The sequence below is a fragment of the Entelurus aequoreus genome, linkage group LG04 (genome assembly GCF_033978785.1).
Source record: "Entelurus aequoreus isolate RoL-2023_Sb linkage group LG04, RoL_Eaeq_v1.1, whole genome shotgun sequence".
Classification (NCBI taxonomy): domain Eukaryota; kingdom Metazoa; phylum Chordata; class Actinopteri; order Syngnathiformes; family Syngnathidae; genus Entelurus; species Entelurus aequoreus.
In genome coordinates, this window is record NC_084734.1 from 38693843 (window position 1) to 38705139 (window position 11297).

Below are 11297 nucleotides of genomic sequence, written 5' to 3' on the forward strand. Positions count from 1 at the left end.
TGCAAACAGCTTCAACCGAGAGGCAGCTTATTTTTCCACTCTAATGGTACTTTAATGCAACAAACGGCGAAAAAAACCTGCACTTTTCATAGTAAATTTTGGAACTTCTGCAAATTCAGGCATCTCAAAAAAGGCCCCTGAGGTCATAGAAGGTCTGAAAAATTACTGTTAATATTCAGATATGTTTAAATAAAGATGTGAATAAAGCATATTTTGTTAGATGTGTTGAAATTCTCTACTTTTTGGGTTTAGGGTTACAAAAACACTAATCACACATTTATAAAATTATAAAGGAATGTAATGTTAATGAAAACAATTAGCCTTATAACATTTTAACTTTTGCCGCAACTTATTGAAAATGCTGCCACAAAATCAGGCAACATTAAAAAAAAGCCCGCAAAATCCTGGAGGGACTGAATAATGATAATAATGCTAATAATAATAGTGTACCTGCCTGCTCTTGTTGTTGCATGACGTCCAGTGTCATCTTCCTGAGGGAGGAGAGCACATTATTTGCATTAATAATTGGTTATGTCTGCGACATCCAAAGTGCAGCACATTGTAAAAATAGGAATAAAACAAAATAACCCAAGCAAAAGTGTGAAAAAGAGTCAACGACCCAATGGAAAGAGACAAAGCTGATGTGTTAATACTCGTAACTAATAACACGACGTGTTATCTTTACAAAAAACTTACATAATGATTTGTTTTTTTAGCCTTTTTACAAAACATTTTTGAAGACATATTTTTAAAAAAATTGTTTTTTCAGCATGCGGCCCTGTGTGTGTTCCATGCTTCATGAGGTACAGTAGAGTATGTGCAGCTTTCAACGATGAGATCTGAATGAGTGCCGTCGACACCAAGACAATAGCGAATGTTGTGATCGAACACTGGAGCAGACGTTATTGTAAAGAGAAACGTGAAAGCATGAGTAGAAGACAGAGAGGCATGCATAGGAAGCTGAGATAAGTACGGAGCGGCGGCGTGGCAACAGGACGGCAGTTCAGACAAACACAGGAGACAAACGGCAGCTCTCACGAGTCATTTCGACTCGGGCAAGCTCTCTTCTTTGTCCTCCCCTTCGGATAGAGGTGTCGAGGGTGGCGGCTCGGGCATCGGCATTGGCATTGGCAGGGGGATGGGCTGACTTTTGCCCTCTGGGGTATCGCCGCCCCCGCTAGACGTGGCCTGGCTTATGATTACAGTGGGACCTGTTGGAGAAACATTGTGATGGACCACTTTGAGGCTTCTGCTGCTTTTATTTTGATATTTATCATCGAGGTCAAGTATTCAACACAGGGATGTTTCCCATTTCCCAGTAGTCTTGAACACAGCGTGTGATTGTTTGAGACGGGCTGAAAGACACGGTCACTTACCGCTGTCCTGCTGCTCCGCCTTGATCTGGGCCTCCAGGTCCTCCGGGTCCACGTACTGGTAGTTCTCGTCCTCGTCGGGCGGCTTGCATTTTCCGCAGCAAAAACAGCAGCAGCAACAACAGCAGCAGCAGCTGAAGAGTGTGCAGCACAGCACCAGCGTCTGCAGCACAACAGTCAACATGGTCATCACGTCACACATCACCAACATCACAAGTATAGAGCAGCCACGCCCACCTTAAACCACCATTTGGACATGAGGAAGTAGTACTTGACGCTCTCCTCTCCAAACTGCTCGGACACGTAAAGACCCATGGAGCCGTACTCGTCGTAGATCTTCCTCTTGGTCTCATCGTTCAGGATGGAGTTGGCGTTGTTGATCTCCTTAAACTTCTCCGCCGCCTCTGGGTTGTCCGGGCATTTGTCTGGGTGGTACTTCAACGCCAACTTCCTGGCAGGCAGATGAGGAGGAAACAGAATTCAAGTGGGCTGAAGTGAAGTGGAGTGAGCTGAAGGGAATTTAAGTGGGCTTCGGTGAAGTTAAGTGGGCTGAAGTGAAGTTAGATAAAGTGAACTTTAGTAGAGTGGGGTGAAATGGGCTGAAGTAAAGTGAAATGAAATGGGCTGAAGTGAAGTGGAGTGGCTGAAGTGAGGTGAAGTGAACTTAGATGTAGTGGGTAAGGCTGAAGTTAAGTGAAATGAAATTATGTGAGCTGAAGTGAAATTAAGAGGGTTTAAGTGAAGACAAGTGGGCTTAAATGAAATGAAGTGAAGATAGGTGAAGTGAACTTTAGGGAAGTGGGCTTAGGTGAAGTGAAGTGGGCTTAGGTGAGGTGAAGTTGGCTGAAGTCAAGTGGGATGAGGTGAAGTGAAGTGGGATGAGGTGAAGTTGGCTAAGGTGAAGTGGAATGAGGTGAAGTTGGCTGAATTGAAGTGAAGTGGGCTTAGGTGAGGTGAAGTTGTCTGAAGTCAAGTGGGATGAGGTGAAGTAGGCTACAGTGAAATTAGGTGAAGTGGGCTGAAGTGAAATTAAGTTAGGGGAAGTGAACTTAATGAAGTTAGCTGAAGTGAAGTGAAGTAAGGTGACATCACATCACGTGAAGTGGGTTGAAGTGAAGCAAGGAAGAGAAAAAGGAGACTTGAGTAGTCACCTGTAAGCTTTCTTGATGTCCTCAGCTGAGGCCCCTTTCTCTAGTCCTAACACCTTGTAGACGCTCTCCCCGGCTGTGGACATCTTCCTCTGAGGCCGCGAGGGGTTTGTGTTGGTGTTTGGGTCAGACATGGCTTACCTCTGCTCTCCAGCAAAAGACAACAAAGAAACATCAGCATTTTTCACACAATAATAAGAATTCATGCTGGTATGAAGCTGAGATAGGCTCCAGCACCACCCGCGACTCCAGAAGGGACAAGTGGTAGAAAATGGATGGATGGATGGATGAAGCAACAATTACTTTCAACAAGTGAATCCTGGGTGTTACCCTCACACAGGTGGCGCCGCATGCACACTCACATATACACGCACTGATGCGCGCATGTACCACTTTGAACAGAAAGACTACCAGAAGTCTGAAGCCCTCCTGCTCCGAGCAGAGAGATCTGACCTGGCTGTTAAATACTATGAGGTGACTGGAGTTTTAGGAAGTAGAGCTGTAATTTATGTTATTTGCTTGTTTTGCTACTAGAGGTGGGAGAAATAATACATTTTTAGATGCCTCCCAATTTAGACTTGAACGATTATAGAATCGATTAGTAAATGTCAATAACCGAAAATCGATATATTTATTGTACCGTATTTTCCACACTATAAGGCGCACCTAAAAACCTCCAATTTCCTCAAAAGCTGACAGTGCGCCTTATAATCCGGTGCGCCTTATATATGGACCAATATTGAGCCACAACAAGTCTCGCAACTACGGTAACTACGCCGACTTCATTTTCCCCCTTCTACGGCTGCTTACCATAGAAGAAGCGCTTCTTCTTCTATGGGGGAAAAGTAAGTCTGCGGCTGCTTAACGTAGAAGAACTTCTTCTTCTATGGGGGAAAATTAAGTCCTGTAGTTGCGAGACCTAAACTTTATGTAAAGACCCAAAAATGGCTCCTATTAAGAGACACGCTTACGACGCAGAGTTTAAACTCAAGGCGAATCAGTCACGCAGTAGAACACGGGAATAGAGCAGCAGTGAGAGAATTTAACATTAACGAATCAATGGTGCGGAAGTGGAGGAAGCAACATGATGACCTGCGCCAAGTAAAGACTAAACAGAGTTTCCGAGGGAACAAAGCGAGATGGCTACAGTTGGAGGACAAACTCGAACAGTGGGTTGTTGAACAGAGAGCAGCAAGTAGAAGTGTCAGTAAAATCACTATTTGTTTTGTTGACATTACCTTTAGCACAGCTCCATCTAATGGATGCATAACGTAACCCCAGCCTCTACTGTAGCATCTATTCTATGCGCCTTATAATGCGGTGCGCCTTATATGTGAACAAAGCTTTAAAATAGGCCATTCATTGAAGGTGCGCCTTATAATCCGGTGAGCCTTACAGTTGTAAAATTTGGCTGACCGCAGTGGGCCACCTCTATTAGAGATCCGACCACCTCCTTTATTATAGGGCCTTACTGTTCCAATTTTACATACATTTCCATGAATTTACTAAATGCAAGTCAACTGTGTCTTGTTTCAAATGCACTGTTTTCAAAAGTTGCAAGTGATAAACGCTTATTTTGTGAAACGAAAAGAAATGTAAAACTGCATCAATATACTTAAATTAAAGATGCATCAACAATCTATTTTTAATCAAATCGTAGCTCCTGAATCGTAATTGTAATCAAATCGTGAGTTGGCCAAATATTCCCACCTCTAATAGATACATACATACATACATACATACATACATACATACATACATACATACAGACATACAGACACAAGCTGCCAGCTGGGTCATTGACCAAAGAAGATTATGTTTTGCTGACCTCGCAGATTACTCGGGTAAAGTCCACAAACACAAACGACATACGTATTGCTTTCATTTAATCGAGGTTCCTCTATAGCTTCTTTTCTGTGAATGTCTTCTTCATCTTCATCATCATCATCACAGTGGCATGCTGGGAATATCGTGCATCCCACATGTGGAAAAAAATCCAGGCGCTCTGGGTCAACACCCCTCGAGTGCACAGCGTGTTAAAGTAATTAAAAACCAAACCCTTCAGTGAGGAGATAAAGAAGGCCGTCATTTTAATCACACACTGCACGCCCCGATGGCGCTAAATCATTGGCAAAGAACCCCAACATGTCCACCACCTCACTGTATGTGAATTCTGTAATAATGTAGGCTTATTTTGTATGCACTATTACTATGTGCACTATTAAACAGAGAGAAAAGTAGCAGTGTTGTCTAACGGCAAGTCTTTCAACACTAGTGCCTAAGTTTAGCTCCTTTTCAAAAGCTGAGGAACAGAAAGCAGACAGAATATTTTTAGACACCAACCTTAAAAGTCAATCAAAACCTTTGCTGTCTTTTCAAAGACAATTTAGTGTTGCTGCTGTTTCACACTGACACTATTATTTCGCCTGTGTTGGTGTACCTAATGAAGTGTCCATCAGGCTAATGACTGGCAGGTCAAGGGGGCGGGGCAACCTACAGACTCCTGCGAAGTGTACAGTGCTCGGTTATGCATCCTGTGCGTCCAAAGCATATGTTGATTAAATTCCTCGTCCTAATATCTTAATTAGGAGAATAACTGGGCATCAAATCGTGACCACTTTTCCCGCATATTAGGCGTTTCCGGTCTTTCTCTTGCGAGAAATGCCAAAGCCGTACGTGGCTGGCTAGACTTAATCCTTTCGCTAATGTTAATCTCAGCTCACCAGGATAATTAACTGCTTTCTATTATTCCCCTTAGCAGTTAATGAGTACACCATGGCCGTGGAAGAATGAAATCTGAAATAAATAAATAAAAATCCCAATTGCATGTGCTGACATTAAGCTACCTGCTAGCTGGAAGCTGCACCGACATCGTCCTGCATTAGGCATTCAGTGTATTTAATATTTATTTTTTTGTTGCAAAAATATCACAAATGTTATCCACATAGACGTGTTATTAAATGAATCAACCGCAACACGGTCAACAATTTGGCATTATTTTAACATTCTTTATGCATGGAAAAAATAAGAGTGGATCCCATAACTCAATTGTATGTTTAACTGGAAAAATACTACTGATTTATTTGTTGGATAGTTATCAGCAAATAATGCATGAAAAGTATCACGATTTTTTTAAATGGAATTCGGCCTATAAGGCGCTTGCCTGAACCGGTTAGCATCATGCTAGCTGCTGCAGGCTGGTCTTACCTGATGCTAACTGGACGCTAACTGGATCATAGAGGCATCTGGGTCGCGGTCCGGACCTCCAGTCATAGGCTCGGTGCGTGACGGGGACGTCAGCCGGGGTGTGGTGTGCATGTAGCGGCGCCGCTAGCGGAGGCGCGCCGGTGTAATCACAGCTCGCTCTTTCCAGGGAATGACGACCGCACACTATGACGCGTTTGATGGCACACGTTCACTCCGTCATCCCATGCAACGTAGGCGCTCTCATCGATACGGTGCAGTCTCTGTCATTCAACTAATGACAGCATTGTTACTACGAAGCAGCAGAATGAATAAACCATTCGAGTAAGAGAAGATACAACAGAATTAAACATTGATGTAGCATATGTGCAGTGTAGACCAGTGCAGCAGAGTGAAATACCTGCTGAGTCCAAATTTTATTCAATCATTTTTCACACATGGTCTATACTTTGAGATATACTCCTTCCAGTTTATTGTCATTGCTGTACCATCAGTTTGTTCCATTAAACACGCGTGTAACGTATGTGTAATGGCCATGGAGTGACTGTCCATGAGTGTAACATTTTCCATCACTCAACCAAGCCTCATGCAAACTCTTAGGGGATGCCTAAAGGGCTATTATTTTAACCTCCAGCTCATTTCATATTGGCCCTCTGCATGTTCAAAAATAGGACTAATAAATTAGATGTCATTTTCAGATGTTGCTATGTTTTGTTTAGATATTTTAGCATAGATTGACAGTATATTATAACAGTGTCATGTGTTAGGGCTGCCCAGGCTAAATTGGGACACTTTTTATTTGTCCTTCAAATTTTTTTTTTACCAACATTTTATTTATGTGAAACAACTTTTATACTTTTCAAACTGATGTTTTGTTCTGAAACAGGGATGTCAAACCGGGGGCCACATGGAGAAAAATGTACTCCCAAGTGGGCCGGACTGGTAAAATCACGGCACGATAACTTAAAAATAAAGACAACTTCAGATTGTTTTCTTTGTTTAAAAATAGAACAAGCACATTCTGAAAATGTACAAATCATAATGTCTGTTTTTTTCACACTTACATGTTGCGGTTAATAGTATTCCACCTTTATTTGTCATTATTTATACTTTCTAAATCAATTATGTGATCATGTTCATCAGTCAACTCATTGGTGTTCATTTTCAATGTATCAAGATAAAAAAATGATATCAAAATCAAATTACAGGATGTTATTTATGTAGTTTGCTCATTTTCCTCGACTGGTGCACTAACATCATGTGGTTTATTTGTTTTTTTACATATGTAGCATCATCTACAAAGATACAAAAAATTGCTATTGCAACATCCAGTGGACACATTTAGAACAGCGGTTTCTTTCATTCAAAAATTTCGGCTCATTTTTATACTTAGCAAACTCATCCCGCTGGCTGGATAAAACCTTATGTTTGATACCCCTGTTTTAAAACAAATTCATGAGAGAAAAAATGTTTTTTTGTGGAAAATAATTTTAACATCATAAAAACAAACTTTTAAATCCTCCAAACTCTACTTCGAGCAGGTTTCGATCCCATCTTTTGAGATGAGCACTAACGGTGTGTGCCACGAGAGCCAATGTGACCGAGCAAGAAGTGGCTAGGTGTAACAGGCTCAATTATGTAATGTAAATAATGTATCTTATAATGTAGTAATATTGTTATAATTACACAAAATGTGTAAGTTACGTGAAAATACCTCAAGTTTGATGGACGTTTTTTTCAATATGTGGAACCATTGTCTCGTTCTCCCTCCTACTGCAATAATTGTTGTGACACCTGTCTCTTTATATGCGTTGGACACGCCTTCGTACTTCCCTTTTGTCCACAATAACGGGAGAGGTCGGTGTCCATGCGACAACAGAAAATGTATTGTCTTGTTAAGAACTTAAGTTCACTTTCTTGTTCTGTATTACAAACCCCGTTTCCATATGAGTTGGGAAATTGTGTTAGATGTAAATATAAACGGAATACAATGATTTGCAAATCCTTTTCAACCCATATTCAGTTGAATGCACTACAAAGACAAGATATTTGATGTTCAAACTCATAAACTTTTTTTTTTTTTGCAAATAATAATTAACTTAGAATTTCATGGCTGCAACACTTGCCAAAGTAGTTGGGAAAGGGCATGTTCACCACTGTGTTACATGGCCTTTCTTTTTAACAACACTCAGTAAACGTTTGGGAACTGAGGAGACACATTTTTTAAGCTCCTCAGGTGGAATTATTTCCCATTGTTGCTTGATGTACAGCTTAAGTTGTTCAACAGTCCGGGGGTCTCGTTGTGGTATTTTAGGCTTCATAATGCGCCACATATTTTCAATGGGAGACAGGTCTGGACTACAGGCAGGCCAGTCTAGTACCCGCACTCTTTTACTATGAAGCCACGTTGATGTAACACGTGGCTTGGCATTGTCTTGCTGAAATAAGCAGGGGCGTCCATGGTAACGTTGCTTGGATGGCAACATATATTGCTCCAAAACCTGTATGTACCTTTCAGAATTAATGGCGCCTTCACAGATGTGTAAGTTACCCATGTCTTGGGCACTAATACACCCCCATACCATCACAGATGCTGGCTTTTCAACTTTGCGCCTATAACAAACCGAATGGTTCTTTTCCTCTTTGGTCCGGAGGACACGACATCCACAGTTTCCAAAAACAATTTGAAATGTGGACTCGTCAGACCACAGAACACTTTTCCACTTTGTATCAGTCCATCTTAGATGAGCTCAGGCCCAGCGAAGCCGACGGCGTTTCTGGGTGTTGTTGATAAACGGTTTTCGCCTTGCATAGGAGAGTTTTAACTTGCACTTACAGATGTAGCGACCAACCGTAGTTATTGACAGTGGGTTTCTGAAGTATTCCTGAGCCCATGTGGTGATGTCCTTTACACACTGATGTCGCTTGTTGATGCAGTACAGCTTGAGGGATCGAAGGTCACAGGCTTAACTGCTTACGTGCAGTGATTTCTCCAGATTCTCTGAACCCTTTAATGATATTACGGACCGTAGATGGTGAAATCCCTAAATTCCTTGCAATAGCTGGTTGAGAAAGGTTTTTCTTAAACTGTTCAACAATTTGCTCACGCATTTGTTGACAAAGTGGTGAACCTCGCCCCATCCTTGTTTGTGAATGACTGAGCATTTCATGGAATCTACTTTTATACCCAATCATGGCACCCACCTGTTCCCAATTTGCCTGTTCACCTGTGGGATGTTCCAAATAAGTGTTTGATGAGCATTCCTCAACTTTATCAGTATTTATTGCCACCTTTCCCAACTTCTTTGTCACGTGTTGCTGGCATCAAATTCTAAAGTTAATGATTATTTGCACAAAAAAAATGTTTATCAGTTTGAACATCAAATATGTTGTCTTTGTAGCATATTCAACTGAATATGGGTTGAAAATGATTTGCAAATCATTGTATTCAGTTTATATTTACATCTAACACAATTTCCCAGCTCATGGAAACGGGGTTTGTATATTTGTGTAGCGGCTTGACGATGGCAGAATAATATTGACAATAATTGTAATCTCTGTATTGTCAGGTATGTTTTTATTTCACTGTTGTACGTAACTGCCCTTTTGTCCACGATAACGGGAGAGGGGCTTGACGATGGCAGAACAATATTGACATTAATTGTAATCTCTGTATTGTCAGTAAAGTGCACCTGAGCAGCAACCCATGGTGTCGGTCGTGTTCCATAACAACCACACAACGCAGAGGAAAAGACCACCGGTTACATAGGAATAGCTGGTATTCCGACAAGTGCCTTCTTCCAGGAAGTGAAAACCAGTGGTGGTCAACCAAGCCAAGATGGCTGTTGTACAGCACGCAGCGCGCAAACTATCGGAGTACAAAAGAGGCTTAAATCTTCCTGCAAAAAGCAGTTATGAACAAAAAATCAAACTGCAATGGAATAGATCCCTATACTTGATCAAAAAAAGATGTGTCAAGTGATATCAAAGATTACGTCGGTCGCGTTCCCAAACATATCGAATGACTGTGCTCCAGACGCCATTCTATGCGACTAAACAGAGGAAAACTTGGAAAAGCATAGAGGTGTATAACTTCTTTGTGTGTCGCAGCATCAAGGAAATCGGTATCAAAACTCTCACAGATAAATCATGCCTCGTTTTTGCTTGAGTAAGGTTACATTTCATGATTTAACTTTCCGTCTAAGCTGCCATGTTTGTTGCTGTTGCACGCGCCGTTTACGAGTAGCATATTTTTTCCCGTCTTTATCAAAGTATAACAACATTGTGTATGTGCTGAAAGCTTCATTTATGATTGTTGCCTTTGATAAAAGCTTAAGACTTTTAGGTTTTTCCTTACATTTGCTTTCTTTTATCTAGAAACGCAGAGTCGGTGCATTTCGAAATACTTGTAGCAAACGTGTTTAAGATATACAAATAATATCAAGATAATATTTAAATGGGAGAGAGGGGAAGGATACACCTTTAGTCAAAAAAGATTTACGACCTTAAGGTCAAAAGGTCATAGGGGGGTGGGGTGAAGGAAAGGTCAGAAGGAGGCGGGGCTAAGGGGGGATACACTTTATGTCAAAATGTGATTGATGGCCCTGTAAGAGGAGGGGTGGGGTGAAGGGGAGGTCAGAGGAAGGTGGGGGTAAGGGGGGTGAGTTACTTTGTGTCAAAATGCGATTTACGACTTTTTGAGTATTAACACATGCACGCACACGCACACAGGTATATGTGAATGGTAAGTCTTTGTTAGTACGAGCATTAAGAGAAAATGGAAAAGATGGAGAAAGCTGTTGTTTCAGTAGGCATGATTAGTGAAACGCCAGTTTCAATTTATAAAAATGATAAAACTTACTACGACGCTCCTCGAAAAAGTAGGATTTTTCTGAATCGTCCTCAAATTCCTCCAACCGAGTCTTTGCGGGAGAAGTGGTGCTTGGAGGGTTATGGAATGATTGGATCTTTTGGATACGTTTTCCAATACCAGATGGGAGATATCTGTTTGTTTCAGCTGAAAGAGAGAAGAGACGAAAGCCCTTTTTCGATTGCTTCGTCGCTATCAACCGTGGATTGGGATGTTTTAAGTCTGACAATGCCTGATATTTTGTGGCATGATCCTTCTCCGATGGAAAAACGGGTAAAGGGAAGCTTGTTTACTTACCCGACGCTGGATGAGTTGAGTGAGAGAAGAATCCTGTTTAGCGCTACTTGGGAGACGAAATCTTCCGCCTCAGGTCGTTGGTTTTTCCGTGCCAGTCTCCGTGCTCCTAAAATCAACGGATCCTATCAGCCTCAGTCGACCGAACCAGACGTCTTTTCTTTGGAGTCTTTTAACTCTGAATGCGGGGTGTTTACCCCGGTGGTGGTGGTTCCTGTAGCGGCATGGCGAGGGTGTATGGGGGAAATGAAGGAGAAGATAGACGTCTTGTTTCGAAGCAGTCGGAATTGGAAATGCGTACTGACGACGAAAAGAAGGTTGTCCTTTGAGACCACACCCCCGACGGAGTACGAAAGGACCTCCCCTGCCAATACATCAACCAATAGTATTTGAAAACAATCTTTTTGA

The 11297-nt window shown here is 41.7% G+C and overlaps 1 protein-coding gene across 5 annotated transcripts in view; it reads right to left on the reverse strand.

Annotated features, from left to right (window-relative positions):
* Positions 1-5966, reverse strand: part of LOC133648598 (dnaJ homolog subfamily C member 5-like) — a 12438-nt gene extending 6472 nt beyond the window's left edge. For 3 of the 5 annotated variants that reach the window (XR_009825891.1, XM_062044841.1, XM_062044842.1), the window contains exons 1-6: positions 5729-5963; positions 2525-2664; positions 1611-1824; positions 1377-1536; positions 1039-1211; positions 451-491 (exon numbers count right to left, since the gene is read on the reverse strand). Coding sequence is in view for 4 of the 5 variants with exons in the window: in XM_062044841.1 (XP_061900825.1) it covers positions 1042-1211; positions 1377-1536; positions 1611-1824; positions 2525-2655 (675 nt within the window). In the remaining variant the exon portion in view is untranslated. Of the gene's footprint in view, positions 1-450; positions 492-1038; positions 1212-1376; positions 1537-1610; positions 1825-2524; positions 2665-5728 lie in introns of all 5 variants that reach the window. The other 2 variants (XM_062044844.1, XM_062044843.1) reach the window with 1 other exon arrangement.
* Positions 5967-11297: the final 5331 nt, after the last annotated feature.